This window comes from Marmota flaviventris, chromosome 8, assembly GCF_047511675.1.
Source record: "Marmota flaviventris isolate mMarFla1 chromosome 8, mMarFla1.hap1, whole genome shotgun sequence".
Taxonomy (NCBI): domain Eukaryota; kingdom Metazoa; phylum Chordata; class Mammalia; order Rodentia; family Sciuridae; genus Marmota; species Marmota flaviventris.
Window position 1 is genome coordinate 112,342,736 of NC_092505.1, and position 17,698 is coordinate 112,360,433.

The window sequence follows — 17,698 nt, forward strand, 5'->3', positions numbered from 1 at the left end:
CAGCCTATATATACTCTTCAGGGGGTCTAGGCTTTTTGGTGAAAATAACAGCTTAAAATAGTATTTCTCTCCAATTCAAAGACCCTTTCATGTAGCAAAAGGAAATAAGCAAAGAAATCCATATATACTCAAGTTTTCAGGGCCAAACATTTTGATTCAATATGTTCTGTTATAAAATATTTGGCCTTGTTTGAATTTTTATTGCTATATGTTCTCAGTCTCTATTTAGCAGAGAGAAATTGATAAGAGATAAGGAAGAGCAAATGTGTGAAGTGTGCTTTCCAAGAGCATGGCCGTGAACTTGAGAAAACACACACTACAGGAGCGCTTTGTGCTTCCAAGTTTCAGCCCCTTTTCTGAGGCCTCCTTTAGCCAGATGCGATTAAATACTTGTTGACCAAAGACTCAGCTTCCTCTGAGGGAGCCCTCTCGGGGCTCTCGGGCCACCTACAATGGCACTTCACTTTACCGTGTCTCAGAGAAAGTTTCTTTCATGCTCTTTTTTCACATGTGAAATAGGGTCTGATTAGAAAGTTTTATAAGGAGGCATTCAATTCCCCAATTCCTTACTTGCTTGAATTAACTTTTTAAAAAATTGGGGTGTTCACTGTGGCATGGGCTGGATCCAGTGTCTGCAATCAGCCAGCAATCTGTGCCTCAAAGGGGCTGGCGTCCTCACTGCCGCTCTTCATCTGTACCTTTTTCGTGGGGTAATGCATTTTAATTGGTGCCTCTCTGTGAGTGCCTTACGTCTCCATCTGGCCATATGAACACACTTTTCTGATTCAGCCTCAACATCTTGGCAGTGACAAGAGAATAGACTTGCCACAATGGGAAATCTTCAAGATGCACAGAATCCTGCAGTTAAAGGATCCGTACAGGTGGCATAACCGGTAGCTTTCTGGAGGGTGGCTTGTGTATTAAGTGTCCTCGTGTTCTGCGGCATTTCAATGCTGCTCCCTTGGTCTCAATTGCAGTTCCTGAGCTGTGCCAGCATTGTGAACTCTCCTCTCAGAAGGGAAATTAGTCATGAAGTGTTCCACTTCCAAGGACAGCAAGATTTTTTAGCATAGGCTTATGATCAACCTCTTTCCAGTGGTCACATCGGGTCAAGTTTAACCAGGAGGGAGAATGGCAAAATGCTTAAGATCATGGGTTCTGGATTCAGACTGAGTTCAAATACTTTGTGACCATGGACAGTTGCCAACCTCTCTGTGCCTCAGTTTCCCCACAGATAACATCAGTACTTACCTCATAAGATTGTTGTGAGTGTTGATGAAATGATGGTGTGTAGCACAGGGCTTTGATCATATTCACTAATGATTATTATTTTTATGAAAGGTCAGTAGACCAAATTCCTTGGGCAGCAGAAAACAAAGAGGAAGGGTAAATAACCAGACATGGGTTATTCCAAATAATCCCTCACTCTTTCAATATTCTGCTGTTTACACAGTCAGTCATCAAGCTGCCCTGGAAGGGGTCACTCTAGATAAGCTGTGTGCACACTCACTGATTCTACTTCTATGAGTCTCGGGAACATACCCCCACAGGTGCTTGTTTTTCTCTAACCCTCAGGACTGTGAGTTGAAATGAAGGATGCTCTCAGGGATAAATGGCTGACACTTCCTCCCCCCCTCCCTTTCTTCCCTTCCTCCCTTCCTCCGTTCCTCTCCTTCCTCCCTGCACTGGGGATGGAACCCAGGGCCTTAACACTAGCTAGATAAGCACTTTACCACTCAGCCCCAGCCCAAGCCCTGGCCCCGGCCCTAGCCTGATGCTGCTCTCAAAACCACAGAGGGGTAAGGCATTGTTTCTGGTGCTCACTTCTGGTCTGCACTTCTCTCCTCCCAACATCTTCCCTTTCCTCAAGGCCACTTTGGTGAGATGCTTTTCTCAGCATGAAGCAGGGATCAGGCACAACTGCATTCTTACAAATTGGGACGTTTAGGCGGAGGAAAGCCAACCAGGCAGCAGGGCTAGTAGACCCAGTGAGCCCAAAGGACCCAGGGTTCTGGGTGCAGGTGGGGCCTCTCACCGCTGGCTCGTTCGGGGTTGTTGCACATGAAGCACTGCCACGCTCCGGCCGCTTCACTGAAGCCAAACACGTCAAAGAACCTCACCTCCTCCAGATGGAGCTGTACCTGGTCCAGGTCCTGTTGCAGGAACACAGAGCACAAAGAATACAGGTGACCTGCTGCTACACGGCATCCTGAGACAGGGAAAGGGGACATGCAATCAGCATAGCCAATGCTCAGTCTCTGTGCTAGGGACCAAGAGGGGCATTGGCAAGGCTGCTGTTGGCCAGTGGTGGACGGAACAGTCAGCTCAGACTCCACCATGGGAGAGCTCTCAGGTGCAGAGAGGGAACAGGCCTGGGGGCTGGGTGTCAGAACCTGGAGTGGCCCAGAATTCTCTGCATCCAGGAGCAGCTCCAGAATTTCTAAAAAGGAGGGACATCCAAGTGGCAGTGTCGTTGAAGGAAATGTTGTTGAATGACTTCTTTTTTATTTACATTTTATATAAAATAGTGCATGATAGTATTCTCATAAATATTGTTTTCGCAAGGCTGCCTTTGCAGGGGCTGATGGAAAATCTGGGGATGAACCTAATCGTTAGCCCTGGGCCCCAGCACTCTCTTAGTCTCATGGCTTATCTTAAAAGCATATGCAAATTTGCATTCTATACCATAAGATCACTCTATTGGTTTTAATGGAAAATTATGTCTTGTTATTTATCAGTAAATCAGTTAACGGTTTTCCTCTGAATGGTGGAGTAGAATTTGATGCACCAGAGGATCGTCCTGTTTTGGGGCTCTGTGGCGCCCTGACAATGTGCTCCTGTTGAAGAGGCTGAGGAGAATTTCCATTAGACTGTAATGGATGGAGAACTATTAGCCTAACCAAATTAAATTGCTCTACTGTCTTCCTAAGGCCTTGCTATTATGGGATACTAGTCTCTTTTTCCCACCGTGGCCAGGGCTGCATGCTTCAAAGGTTGCTCCTCCTCAGAGGGATATTGATGTTCTCCCTGGCCGTGCATGAGCCCAGTGCACTTCTGTGTTTGTCTTGGCTTGAGCTGGGCTTTCTCCTCCTCCCCTGTGGCCTGCACATTCTCCTCTCTCCACCTATGGTAACAAATTCTTCATTTCCCCAGAGCTGGGCAATGTAGATGATATTTGCTTGTCCTGGTCTAAGTAGAGATCAGCTATCTGGATTCTGTCCAAAGCTCCTGATTTCCACCTCCTGATTTCTTGACACAGGTGATATAGAACACCAGACCATGAGATTCTTGAGAGCAGAATGTGCCTACTGGTTCCCAGTTTCAACCTCCAACTCTAGTCTGGCACCAGGAATGGAGTAACATCACTGGTTTGCAGGCCCAGGGCAAAGTCCATTTCCCAGTGAACTATAGGAGAGGCGTTATGGAATGTAAGAGGAATTCTTCTCAGAGAATGTTCTCACTAGAACGTAAGCACGAGGAGGACAGGGATTTTGTCTATTGTGTTGGCCACCGTGACCTCAGCACCTGGAGAGCTTGTCACATGGCAAGCCCCAAGTGAATGCCAGGGTAGTGAGAGGCAGACTGGGACTGGAATGGATCCTTTCCAGAATTCTCTGTGAAGGCCGCTACTGCTTGTGTTCTGGGACTGGACGTTTTGGAGGCTCAATGTGCTGAGTATTTGGGGTTGCTAATATTTCATGGTTCTTACAGGCATTCCGACAGGCACTGTATATATAGGAATGTCGTTTTAACAAGAGCGATTTAGAATGTGTTCACTGGAAAAAAGGAGACTTTCTTTCTTTTTTTTTTTTTTAAATAAAAGAATGTTCCACAAGATAAAGACTAAAGAAGCACCTGGGAGTTTTGTAGGTTTCAAAGGATGAAATCCATATTAAAATTTATGGGGAAAAAGCAGATGTTCATAAATATCAGTTTCAAAACTGCTAACTCTCTGAAGTCTGTGCTTGGCCATTGGCATGCATATCGCTTCTCTGTTTCTCACACAATTAAGGATCAATTTTTCATTCACCACAAACACTACTAGCAAACAAAGTACTTAAAATAATACTTTGGGGTTCTTTTATTTTTCCTGTTCTGAGACCAGGAAAGTCCCAGGTTGTTGCCTATAATCCACATTTGTCTTGGCAAAAAGTTACTTACAAAGTTTAAGACAGATGGTAAGTTACGTCCCCGCATTCAAGTTCTGAAGCCCAAAGCAGGCTTAACTCTTCAGAGGATTCAGGTGTTCTACAAAGGGAACTGAGGGAAGAAGATGAATGGTAATCCTCTGAACTACTGAGGTCGGCAACAAGAGCCAACGTTAAACAGAGACAGGAGAAATATGTGCAATTTCAAATATTTGTGGAAGATCAAAGTAAGACAAATCACACAACAAGCAAAGACAAACCAGTGATAGCTGAGTTTGGGGGTTTTGACTACTTAAATATACTTGAGTACATTTTGAGTACCATTTGTCTTTCTCACACTTCTGGGTCCTGTAGCTTTCCTGGGCCTTGCCCAAGAATTGTTACATGGCCTTCTATTTCTTGATATTTAAAGGTAAGAGAACTAAAATTGAGTTAGAGAATTACGAATGTCCTTTAAGACAACTAGACTCCAGAAGAGTGATAAAAAAATTCACCTCCAACTCTAAGTCATCCTCTGAGTACTTCAGTTCTGATGGGATTATGGCAGAGGGAGCCTTGGGTGACTCCCCAGTAATTTCCACCTCCTGGGATTCCTCCATCTGTATGATCCCCTCCCCTGTGTGTTGGCAGGTTCTGCCACTCGCTTCTAACCAAGAATAAGCAAAGGTGATGGGCTGTCATCTATCACACTATCACACACACATACCCAAGCATGGTTGTGGTCCTGCTAGCTCACTCATGCATGGGGAGACTCCTGCTGGTTCTGAAGAAGCAAGTTGCCATATTATAAGCTTCAGAGAACTATGGCAAGCTTCTGATAGCTAGTAAGAAATCAAGTCCTGTTAGGTACAATATGGCATATGCCTATAATCCCAGTGGCTTGGGGGGCTGAGGCAGGAGGATTGTGAGTTCAGAGCCAGCTTCAGCAACTTAGTGAGACCCTGTTCCTAAATAAAACATAAAAAATGTCTGGGGATGTGGCTCAGCAATAAAGTGATCCTGAGTTCAATCCCTGGTACACCCCCCCAAAAAAAGATATAATAATCATAGGAAGCATGCACTAAGAAGGATTTTCCTGACAAACACCACTTAATTCAAAAAGATAAAAAGTCACTGAAGAGAAAATGATGTTTTAAAGTGAATGGTTGGTTAGATGAGTTTTTTCCTCCAATTTTAGGAGAAAGTCATTAACAAGAACAGGAATTTGGAAAACTATATAAGTCTCTTGCAGAGCTTTTTAGGGAAGAAATGAACCAGTCAACTTGGAAAGTGGAGGGGATATTTTCAACATTGTTCTGCTGGACACGACAGTGTGAATCCCCACAGTGACTCCTAAGAAAGTGTGCAGTGGCCTCTGGGTCTCTCAGTGTGGCCCACATGCTGCCTGGGGGACTCCAGAGATCAGCAAAAGCAGGCATCTGCAAGAACAGTGGGTTCTGGCACATTCCCACTGGCCTAAAGCTATTTGGACAACATGGAAAACACAGGCTTTCCTCCTGAGCTCTGCATGCCTCTGGGAACAGTTGCACCAACTCCAGACACAGTTCATGCATACCTTAAGAAGTGCAAATCCAAAACCGAAATCCTAGCATTTCCACATAACAACAAGGACTCCCTGTCTTTGTAGTTATTTCTAGTGCACACACTTTAATTGTATGGAGTCCAGGGGACACAGTGGCAACTCAAATGGATATTGTTCTGCATGGTATAGACATAGTGTCTTGTAGGCAACTTGGTGTATTGAATGGATAACTTGGCAAAAGAGACTTTGAAGCACATCTGTTCTATAATTTAATCTTCTTACACACTTCAACTTCTGAAAAATAGTATTGAATTCAGTTGATAACACTTAGTACTTATTGCACTTGGTGTCAGAAAAGATGATACAGAGCCAAAGAGACACTGTCCTGCACTCCAAGGAAGGGAGAGGGCCCTTGGGTTGGTGCAGTTTTCCTCACAGAGCAGGGCTGGAATAGGCTTTCATCTGAATGTGGTGATGGTTATGAAGCTGCTTCTAGTTGGACTCATGGCCCTCAACTAGATTATATCTGCTTGGCATGGAAACTGGTTTCTATCTTATTTTGTAACTTCTGAAACTAGAATAGCATTTTGCCAATAGAGGTATTCAACAAAGTGTTATGAACTCTTACTGATTGAGGCCTGTAGATCTCATCTCTATATCAATTATGGCAATTAGGGTTTCTATTTTCATTTCTATTCAATTATGACCATTAAGTTTTTCAAAATATTTATTTTTGATTTTTCTTAAGAGATAGGGTTTTGTTACATTGCCTAGTTTGCCCTCAAACTCCTGGGCTCAAGCCATCCTCCTGTCTCAGCCTCCCAAACTGCTGGGATTGCAGGCATGTGCCATCACACCCAGTGGCACCTGCATGTTATACTAGCTCCCCAAGTGGTTCTGATGTACTGAGGGAAATTCCCCCCAGTCCTGTGGAGGAGAGGTGTGGATGCTGACCAGGTCTATCAGGTGGTATTTGAGGCATTTTTCAGCTTCCATGTGCATATGCTCATACTTTCCCACAATATTTGGTTTCATAAGACAAAATACAATATATGGTCTGGTCACAAGAACACCATTTTTATTCTTAAAAAATTAGAGATGTTATTATTCCAAGTTGTGCAATATGGAAGGAAGATGTGAGATGTGATGACTGTTGGGCTTAGTTTGAAATTTGGCAGAGGCTGTGGAGGGAGGGGGCAATAGGCAGGAGGCAGATGCTAAGCAGAGGCGGCACAGGAGCCAACAAGGACACGGGAATCAATATGTTTCAGTCTTCAACATGGATGTCACATATGTGCCATGTGCCATAGACTCTTACTTTTCTATCCTGGATGAGTAAGGAGCTCTAGGTGTACATGACTGTGTAATCCCCATCTGTCCAACTGTAGATCACCACCAGACTCGCTGTTCTTTCTATCCTTCCAGACCTGGGAACTGAATCCCTTCCTGGAAGTTCTGACCATGGGCCCTGGCTCCCAGTGGCTGGAAGAAAGCATTCATATTTGACTCACATCAGACAGAAGTTCTGAATGATACTTTCACGTAAGAACTAACAAACACAGGAGGGTACAATTGAATATTTGATGTGGTTCAAAAAGTCATATTTTTACACTCTCCTAAGAGAATGTTGGCAGATAACACAACAAGAAGTTAAATATAGAAAAGCAAATCTAGAGTATGGCTCTATTAGAAAATACAGTGGCAACCTGAGTGATGTTATCTAACAAGATTTGTCCATATTTGATATACCCACAATTAATTTGTTTTCAAGAAATCCAATTTATTTTAAACTTAAGCCCATTAAAACTAGCAAAATATTTTTATCAATATGAAAGCCAGGGCAGAAGTCTTTGAAAATAGTCAAAATGTCAAGAAAACTGGCATTTTTACAGTGGTGTCAGCATTAGAATTTTTGGCAATAAGGATGAGTGTTTATATGTTCTCCTTTCATATTGGGAAACAAAGAATTGACATGATTTTTCTAACTGGTGATTTCCATCTACAGATATACAGTGAGCAGCTACTGTGGATACAGAATGGCTTTTTGGAATGGTCTACCTCTTCTCCCTTGGAAACCAGGAGGCTGGGGACAAGGTCTTTCTCTTGTCCTTTTAATTTTTCCCCTGTGCCCTGATACCACTCATGCCCACCTCCTCTTTAGGCAGATGATCCTCGACTTACTATGGGGTTACTTGTTCATGAGCCATGGTAAATTGATAAAGCATCACTAGCTGAAGATACATTTAAAACACCCAACCCCCTGAACATAAGCAGCAGTTCACAGCAGAGTCACATGTGTCCCGTGTGGATGTTCACCCTGGTCTTGGGGCTACTGGGGCTACTCAGCAACCCACGAGCATCACCCACAACCACTAGAGATGACATTTGAAGAAGGGCGTCTATTGAATGTGTACTGCTTTCATGACATCTTCAAGTCGAAAAATTGTGAAACCATTGTGCATTGGGCCATCTGCATGGTTGCTCACCTTTTGGTTTGATGTCTTGGAACAGGCATGTGTTCTTGAAAAAGAGCAGTGTCAGGTATTATTTTTTGTTTTTACACAGGACGTCAGGCCCTGGGCCTCATTCTGTTTCTTGTTTCCCTCAAGAGTTCACTGGTGCTGTGAGTGAGTCCTAGTGCACGCTCACATCCACCCCACCTCATCCAGCCGTTTCCTTGGCTGTGGCCACCACAGGGCCTCCACCTTTGCTCCCACGCCAACTGTGCAACAAGGCACATCATCACGTGTCACCCTCTAGTGAGTGAGGGTTTCCAGGATGGTCACTCCACAGTGAAATTGCTGGGTCACAGGGTATCAGTGTGGGACTGTAGAGAAGGTACTTTTGTGTTTCTATGCAGTTAGGGCTTTCTGGATAAATTTTACTGAAACCTGGGAGCTGGGCTAAAAGAGCAAAGTGTAGTAGTGAATTTATGTCTGGCAGGAAAGCGAGAGACAACCTTGAGAGGTTTATTTTCCCAGAGGCATGTGTGCATGTCAAGGCGAGGCCCTGGGTCCTGGAGGTGTCCTGGTGGGCAAGCTGGAGACATTGGTCTTATCTTCTTCCTGGAGAGAATCATTCACCTTCCAAAGGGTGAAAGTAAGAGCCAGAGCCCTTCCCTGGAGCTAAGGTTCCCCCCACCCTCCTTCCAGTAGGTGACGAGGAAGGGGGCTCTCCCTCCTCTATGTGAAGTCCCTAATAAGAACCTCAGAGTTCCTAGTGTGTGGAGACTGCTTCTAGGCTAAGCACAGAGGCAAAGGGAACTGGCAAGCTTATTTGCTGTAAGAAAGTATTAATCTACTTTGCCCCAGAAATACTGTTTGCACGAAATGTTAAAAATTAACCTTATGTGTATCTTTAACTTCACTAGGTCCTTCCAGATGCCTTCCAGAATGAATGCCCAGTTTATATTCCCACCAGCACAGCACAATTTCTTTTTCCACATCACAACAGTAAGACTTTCTAAGCTCTGAATTTTCTAGAAGAATCATCATCTCAGATCTTTCCTCATGTCTGAATTAGGCCAGACTTTTACAGACCAACTTTTGCATTGGGTGCTTGTAAGAGTCTCTAGTGACTTCTTAAATGATTGCTTGTTAAATCATGGGAAAAACTAATCAGGCTTCTATAGAAGTCATTGTAATTTTCTTTGCCTTCATTGTCCTTTTCTGAAATATTCCAGCTACTGGGAATCAGACCAGCATTGTTAGATGCAGTTATTTTAATCCTCTAACACACGTCAACATTTGGTCAGAATCTAGTCTTGTTTTAAGAACTATCATTTTGTTGCTGTGTTTTCTACTTGAAGTAGTGGAAGAGGAGAAAATGGACTCTGTCTTGGATTTGGAGAGAAAGCATGGCTCCCCATGATGTTGGAATATTAAATATCTCCACTTAGCTATTCAACAGACTAAGATAAACTCTAAGTGCTGGTGAGAGAACAGTGAGAGAGGCAGATGTGGTCAGTAACTTAACTGCCCCTCAGCAGAGAAATGGATCACTAAAGTCTACTTACACAGTGGAAAATTTTACAGACGCTAAAATGAATGAGTAAGCTCTACATGTATACAGATATATCTGTATATTTTAAAAATATAATGTTTAGGGCAGAAAGCACATTGCTAAAGATACATGCAACATGAAAATAGATCAGTAAAATTTTAGAACAATAATCCAAAAACACTCATGGAAATCGAACACACAAACCTCAGGAGAGTGTTTGTCTCAGTTTCTTTTGTAAAGGGAGATAGTTGAAGCAAATATGGAAGAAATGGAAACTCACCTTCTAACTTGTGGTGGAAATGGGTTTCATATTTCTACACTCTGAATTTATGTGCTATTTCATAATTTAAGAAAGAGTAAAAGTGAGGCAGAGAGCAGAGACTGAGGAAGACAGGTAGGTGAGTGGGGCTAGGTGAGTGGGGCTTGTGTGGCACCCCTCAGGGCATCCATAGAAGGGTCTCTTGATGTCTCCAGGGGAGGCTGGTCTTGGTGGCTGGAGCATCTCGAGGACCACTTCTTTCTTGTGATTTTTGCACCTATCTTTGTCAGAGGGCTCCATGGTAAAGTTCTTTACCCTAGCTCTTCAACCATGGAGATGAAGAAATAGGTGTGAAAGAGTTTGAAATACGCTCTATTTTGTTTTAGAAAACAAAACAAATTTAAGGCATGCTGACACCAAGTTCTAAATTAGGGAACATTACAGAATTGGTTAAATGACAGAGGTGACACTTAAAAATAAGATTTTTTTCCCCCTGCCAATTGTGGGTTTTGGAGTCAGATGGGAATTTGGTCCTTGCTGTTGCCATTCATTAGCACTTCTTGGGAAAAATAGCTCAGTTTCCAGTGTGCTTCTGAAACTGCAAAATGACTGTGCTCCCTAAACTCCAGCAAGTTGTAGCCACCATCATCAATTCATGGATAATTACGCTACTTTGTAAACTAGAGAAATAATAAAATGTGGCGAAAGTGAGGATGACTTGAAAAAGTAAGCCAAGAAGCCCCTTTTTTACGCTTATAAAATACAATGTCTTTTGCCCATTTAGCTTGATAAATGTATGTCAACGTTTCTGAAATGGATGACATGTTGAAAAAACACTGTGTTAGGTGTTAGGTGCCTGAGAAACATAGTTAGTTTTCTAAAAGAAAGGGACATGCTTCTCTGTCTCTTTTTGTTAGGCTGTTGTCAGACCTGGGAGGTAATGAGATGCAAACAGAAGGGTGTACTGCACCGCGGAGCATTTCAAAGGGAAGTAATGACATGCACATGCTTGATGGGGCCATAATGAGACGGACAAATAGAAACGCAACAGAAATGTGCATGGGCCGTGGTGTAACGAGATGCATAAATGGATGAGTGCAATGGACAAAGGCGCTGGGGGTGTAATGTGATTCATAAACGGGAGGGTAGAAAGGGCAGGTTATGACAAGAAGCGGAGAGAAAGCCTGCAATAGGATGCCCGGATGGAGGAGCTGCTCCTGCTCCGTGCGCAGGCTGAGAGAGTAATGAGGCCGATGGGACGGCCCCGAAGCGCACAGATGGAGGGGTGTGCTGAACCGGGAGGGAGGAGGGGATAATGACGGCATGAAAGGAAAGATTTGATATGATGAATAAAGAAACGGGCACAAAAAGATGTGAGGACTGAAAAGAGGTGCAGAAAAAAGAGATGTTGGTGAAGGGATGGAAATAACCGGGTGGCCCGCGCGGCTCTAATGAGGCGCCGAAATGAAAGGGTGCAGGGAGGGAGTAATTAGGCGCCCATGTGGGGTGGTAATGAGGGGCCCGGTTCTGGGAGCCACGGACCTTGGCATTTGGTTCTTACTGAGCAGCACAGAGAAGAACTCAGAGTGAGCCACAGACGCTTGGATCCAGAAGAGCGCACTGAAGCACGGCCGCGAGGTTCGCCAGCGCCCACTCGGTGGCCGCCGTCTGTGGGGCGTTTGCTCTGTGCCAGGCGCTCTGTGGGTGTTTGCACCATCTGCTTTCGCCTCTCTAACAGCCCTGTGAGCGGGGGCACCAGGAGAAGCGCTGAGGCGAACCTGCAGAGCGTGTTGGTGGTGCAGATGGGGCTTGAGCCAAGTCAGTGGGCTCCAGGAACCTTTCTCTCTCTCTCTTCTGGTGCTTTTTAAGAGACGGCTACGGGACTGCTCCAGAACTACCAGGATCACTTGTCAAAGGTGTAGAGTTGAAAACCCACCCCAGCAAGTACTATTTGCAAGACTTGCAGAAGCCTCAGGAACTGGCCGTTTTTAATTGATACGTATTAAACTCATTGTGATGCATACACTCGCTGTGGCCTATTCCTATATGCATCGAAGTGTAATTTGGTCAATTTCATTCCCAAAGCCCTCTGCCCCCTGGGCCCCTTCTCTACCATAATCGTCTCTCTTCTGCTTTCATGATACCCGCCCCCCCACCGCCTCTCCTTTCAGGTTCCACAAAAGAGAGAAATCATAGGATACTTTTCTTTCTGAGTTTCACTTATTTTGCTCAAATTTATGATCTCCAGTTCCATTCATTTTCCTGCAAATGACAACTTCATTCTTCTTTATGGCTGAGTAAAACTCCGTGGTTACCACATTCTTTTATCCATTTGTCTATTGATGGACACTGAGGCTGGTTCCATATCCTGGCTACTGTGAATTGTCCTGTGATAAACATGGGCACATGTTTATATACACCCCTATAGTATATTGACTTTAGATCTTTTGGATAAATACCAAGAAGTGTAGAGTTGGATCATATGGTAGCTCTTTTTGTAGCTTTTAAAGGATCCTCCATAGAGATTTCCACAGTGGCTCTACTAACTTATATTCCTACCAACAGTGTTTAAGAGTTCCTATCCCCCTGTTTTCTCACCAGCATTTATTGATGTTTGTATACTTGATGGCTGCCATTCTGACTGAAGTGAGATAGGATTTTAGTGTGGTTTTTGATTTGCATTTCCCTGATGTCTAAAAATGTTAAACATTTTTTCCACACAGTTGTTGACCATTTGTATTTCTTCTTTTGAGAAGTGTTTGTTCAGTTAATTTGCACATTTATTGTTTGGGTTATTTTGTTTAGTGTTGAGATTTTTTTAGTTTCTTATTCTGGATATTAAGCCTCTGTCAAAAGAGCAACAGCTGGCAAGAATTTTGTCCCATTCTGTAGGTTCTCTCTTCACATTCTTAATTGTTTTTTTTTTTTTTTTTGCTGTGCAGAAGCTTTTTAAATTTGATGCCGTCCCATTTATTGATTCATACTCTTCTTTCCTGAGTTATAGGAGCTCTATTCAGGAAGTTTTTGTCTGCACCTATATGCTAAAGTGTTTTCCCTAACAGTTGCAAAGTTTATGGTCTTATACTTAGATCATTGATAAATTTTGAGTTGGCTTTTGTGCAGGGTGAGAGATAGGGATTTAGTTTAATTCTTCTGCATATGGATATCCAGTTTTCTCAGCACCACTTGTTAAGGAGGCTGTCTTTTCTCTACCATGTTTTTGGCACCCTTGTCAAGTAGGAGGAATGCAAAATCAACGTACAAAAATTTCTAGCTTTTCTATATACACCAATAATGAATTTGCAGAGAAAGAAATTAGGAAAATAGTTTCATTTACAATAGCTTCATAAAAATCTTGGAATAAACCAAAGCAAGGAGGTAAAAGACTTCTACAATAAAAATTATAAAATACTGAAGAAAGAGATCAAAATAGATACTAGAAAGTGGAAAGCCTCCCATGTTCATGGAAAGGCAGAATTAGTAATGTTAAAGTGACCATATTGTCAAAAGTGATCTACAGATTCAGTGCAATCGCCATCAAAATGCCAATGATATGTTTTACAGAATTAGAAACAACACTCCTAAAATTCACATGGAAAAACAAAAGACCCAGAATGGAAAGCAATCCTGAGCAAAAAGAGCAATGCTGTAGGCATCACAATACTTGATTTTGAATTACAGACAGAGCCATAATAACAAAAACAGCACAATACTGGCATAAAAACAGAAACTGGTATTTTAAATGAGCTCCCCAGAGACTCTTGCAGGCACTGAGGTCTGGGAACTACTTAGAGAAACCAGGGCTTGAGTGGGTAGTAATCTAATGCTGGCCACAGAGCACAGAAAAGGGGCTTACATATGGCATGAAGAATTTAGATTTGTTACAAAGAGGACTGTCTATTGGCAGAAGGAATTACTAGCCCCTGGAATGAGGCATCAAGTGGTTTTATAGACCTTCATTTAACAGAGAGGTTTTTAAAAAATGATCTTTTTTTTTTTAGGACTGGTATTCAATAGAAGCCCAAAATAATATTGAAAAATAGTATCAAAATGGAAAAATGTATTGAAAAGAAGTAGATTCTAGGAAATATTTGTGTACAGAAGTCAAATAAAATGGGGATTATACCCTATTCCTGTTTGTTCCTAGGGAAGAGGGCAATGTGTTCTTAGAACCCAAAGTCTGCCAATCCCCATGGAACTTTCAAGAGTTCTAAAGCATAAATAAAGCCAAACAATTGTCCTCTATATATCCAGTATTGAGATACCTAAATTGCTATGATTTTAAGGTAAAGACTAGAATTTATGTTTTAAAATGAGCATTAATCTTGAATGCTTACTCACATTTAAGTGACACAACCTCTGCTCAAAACCTTTTTAGAAGTCTAGAGGTCTCAGTTGAAATTTTTGGGGAGTACATTTGCCACAATGCAAGCAAATATAAGAACCAGGTTTCATTACTTTCATGAACCCAGTTTTTAATGTGGGAACCTATATTCTGTTTGAGTAGTCTATTTTAATAATACACTTGGGCCCAGATAAATTTGGGGTTATTTGTGAAAATAAAAGTCATTCCCAAAAGGTGAAACTTTTGTCATGACTGAGACTGTATATTCACAAGTATTTATTGAGTAGCTGCTTCGGCCTTAGGCCATGGCAGTGTTGAGGGACAGACATGAATAGGAACTCCTTGACCCCACAGATTATGGAAGGCACAGAGATACTGAAATCAAATGATTCTGCAGTATATTGGCTGCATTACTGACATGGGAGGTTATGGGGACATGGCTGAGGGGAGTCATTCATTTTCTTCTGAGGGACTTACTTTATTGAGTTTTTACTAGAAGGCAGTCACTGTTCCAAGGATTTTGCATGAATTTAACCTCTCTGTGAAAGTAGGTCCTGTGATTTTCTGCATTTTGCAGGTAAAGGAGCCAGGCACAGGGGTATTAGGTAAGAGAGGGGGTAAGCAAGTGGCAGAGGCAGGATCAAGCCCAGCCCATTTTTAACTGCCATTCTTCGATGATGCATGAAAAGCGGTACTGTTTATTCTAGCAGCTTCAAGCCCAGTATTTGTTGGCATTCACACAATATCCATGATAGCAGCAAGGGGGACAAAGATTTCACTTGTGTGCTGTTTAAAACAGCCTAAACCACTATTGGATCAGAAGAGACATTCCAGAGGGAATGCATACTTTGGTTCCCCTAGGAATAGAGTTATTTTGTTAACTATTTTCTAAAACATTCTCTCTCTCTCACTCTCTTTTAATTTCCTTGACTGATGAAGAACATCTGGCTGACTGTGTAGGAATGTTCATGACAGTAGTAAAATTGACATGCTTCATTATAGGATAGTCTGGCTCATGAACATGGAGGAAATACAATACAGGTGATAAACCAGGGTTTCAACTGAGCTGAGAAAATACTCCTCTGCCAATTTAAATTGTTTTAAAAAAGCATATGTACAACATAAGGATTGTATACGTGGACAGTGGTTAGGGAGGTATGAATAGTATCTATTTATTAGCCCAGTGTAAGCATGATAATTTTCCAAGGGGGATAAGAGTATTCAAAAACAAGGGCTATAAAACAACAGACCAAGGAAAAGAAGTCTGTTTTTAAATGATGAATAGAACGGTCACTTCAGTCAGGTTCAAGTGTTTAGAAAATCATGTGCACTTAACAGAATGGATCGTGTGTGTGGAAGAGTTTAAATGAGGATCCCTGATAGATGGTTGCTGAGGGAAACAAATGCATCCTCATGAAGGCAGGGATAGTGTTGAGGGAGGCCGTGTTTGTCATTTGGCTAAATTCCCAAACTCTGTGGTCCCAGGCCATCAATAAAAGCCATGCTGTAGAGGTCTCTAAGGGCCAAGTTATTCCTCCCAAGAACTTGTCACTTCAAACCTCTCTTCCTTTGTCAGTCATGTGAATCCCAGAAGAAACATCTTGAGGCTATGGCAGAGGAGTCTACCAACACTGCAAAGACTGTGATAAAAATTCAAGCTAAGTTACAAGTCTCCTGGCATCACCTAGCATTGCAAACCCTATGCTCAGAGCAAGGTGTACATGGGCCTCTGTGGCTGTGGTCTGTCTCCCTAACCTGGGCCCACTGCAGGATGCATGGGCTTGTGCTGCTGCTTGCAAGGGGAGGAGGCCAGAAGGACAAACAGAAGGCTCTCAGGAAAAGAAACTCAGCACAAATCCACCATCTTCTTATCTCAGAACATAACCATGTCTTTTTCTGGGCTCTAAAGACCATGTTTCTGTTTCCCAAGTTGGCTTTCCTCTGGGTAGGTAGATGCTTCCTTCTTGGCCGCATCTTTACCCTCCATCTTCTCAAAGACATCTCCCCTATTGGAGACTTTTCACCATGTGAAACCACTCACACCAAGGACCCAAGCCTGGGTGAGCTCCATCCCAGCTCCTGCTCATGGCTGGAGAACACCAGACCTCTGTCTTATCCAGAATCCATAGCTCAGGCTCCAAATGGTGCTGCCTGATGCCTGAGAAGCTGGGGAGTGTGTCACTAGGAAGCATGTGGCTCTTTCACAAAGACTTACATTTCTGACCCCTTTCTTCAGATCTCCTGAGTTCTACCCCTTCCCCGGACACCACTTTCAGCTGATGATCTCATATCTTATTTCACTGATAAAGTTGAGAAGCCACGGAGAGAGAGAGGATGGGGAGAGAAAGAAGTCACTTATTTTCTACCATCAAATCTAATGGATGTGGTTGGAGTGCAGTCACCTTTCTGGGAACTGCCTTGTCAGTCTGCATTAGTTCACTTGTAACACAGGCACCAGAAAGCTACCTTGACCCTTCTGCCAGGGGAGAACACTGTTAGAAGGTCTATGAGCCACACAGTGGGCCCTCACTGGACACTGAATCTGCCTTGATCTTGGATTTCCTAGCCTCTGGAATGGTGAGAAATGAATGTGTGTTGCTATAAGCCACCACATATGACAGCTTGTTTCAGCAGCCATGAGGGTATTCCACAGGCTACAATAAAATCCAGGCTCCTTGATGTGGTCTACAAGGCTCAGGCTCACTCTCCAGTGTCTACCCTCCCTCTTTGGTGTTCACCCCTCTCTGAGGTGTCCACCCTTCCTTTGCTCACTGGCTCCTACCTGGTCCTTTCATTTCTTGCAATGCTGTGGAAGGGAATTGTGCTTTCAGGGTGGGCAAGACAATCCACTGTGATGTAGAAAGAAGAAAATAACAACTTTTATTTATTTTTTAAAGGCATTTTTGATTAACATGTCTTCATTATATATATATTAATGGGGTACAATATGATATGTTTACACATGCATACAGGATGCAGTGATCAAATTAGAGTAATTAGCCTCCTGATTGTTTCTTCATGTTTAGAGGCATTGAACGGCTTTCTTTTAGATCTTTCTGAACTATGTGATGGGCCAGCCATCCCTCTGTGCTGTGGAACTGGGGCTCATTCCATCTATGGAGCTGTGTTTTGGTGCCCATCATCCATCCTTCCTGTGCTCCCTCCTGCCTCCTCTTCTCCGCCTTTAGTAATCACTAGAGAACATGTGATTTGTCTTTCTGTGTCTGGCTTTTTCATTTTCCTTCAGTTCCCTCCATTTTGCTGCAAATGTCAGATTTCATTCTCCTTAATGGCTGAATAACGGGCCGCTGTGTCTGTGTGCCACATTTTGGACACCTCGGTTGATTCCGTATCTTAGCCATTGTGAATAGTACCACAATAAACAAGGGCATGTCTTAGGTGTGCTGATTTCATTTTGTTTG

At 42.9% G+C, this 17,698-nt stretch overlaps 1 protein-coding gene across 2 annotated transcripts in view; it reads right to left on the reverse strand.

Annotated features, from left to right (window-relative positions):
* Window positions 1–17,698, reverse strand: part of Veph1 (ventricular zone expressed PH domain containing 1) — a 210,894-nt gene that overhangs the window by 20,405 nt on the left and 172,791 nt on the right. For both annotated transcript variants that reach the window (XM_027933955.2, XM_027933954.2), the window contains one exon: window positions 2,036–2,153. In XM_027933955.2, the coding sequence (XP_027789756.1) occupies window positions 2,036–2,153 (118 nt within the window). The remainder of the gene's footprint in view (window positions 1–2,035; window positions 2,154–17,698) is intronic.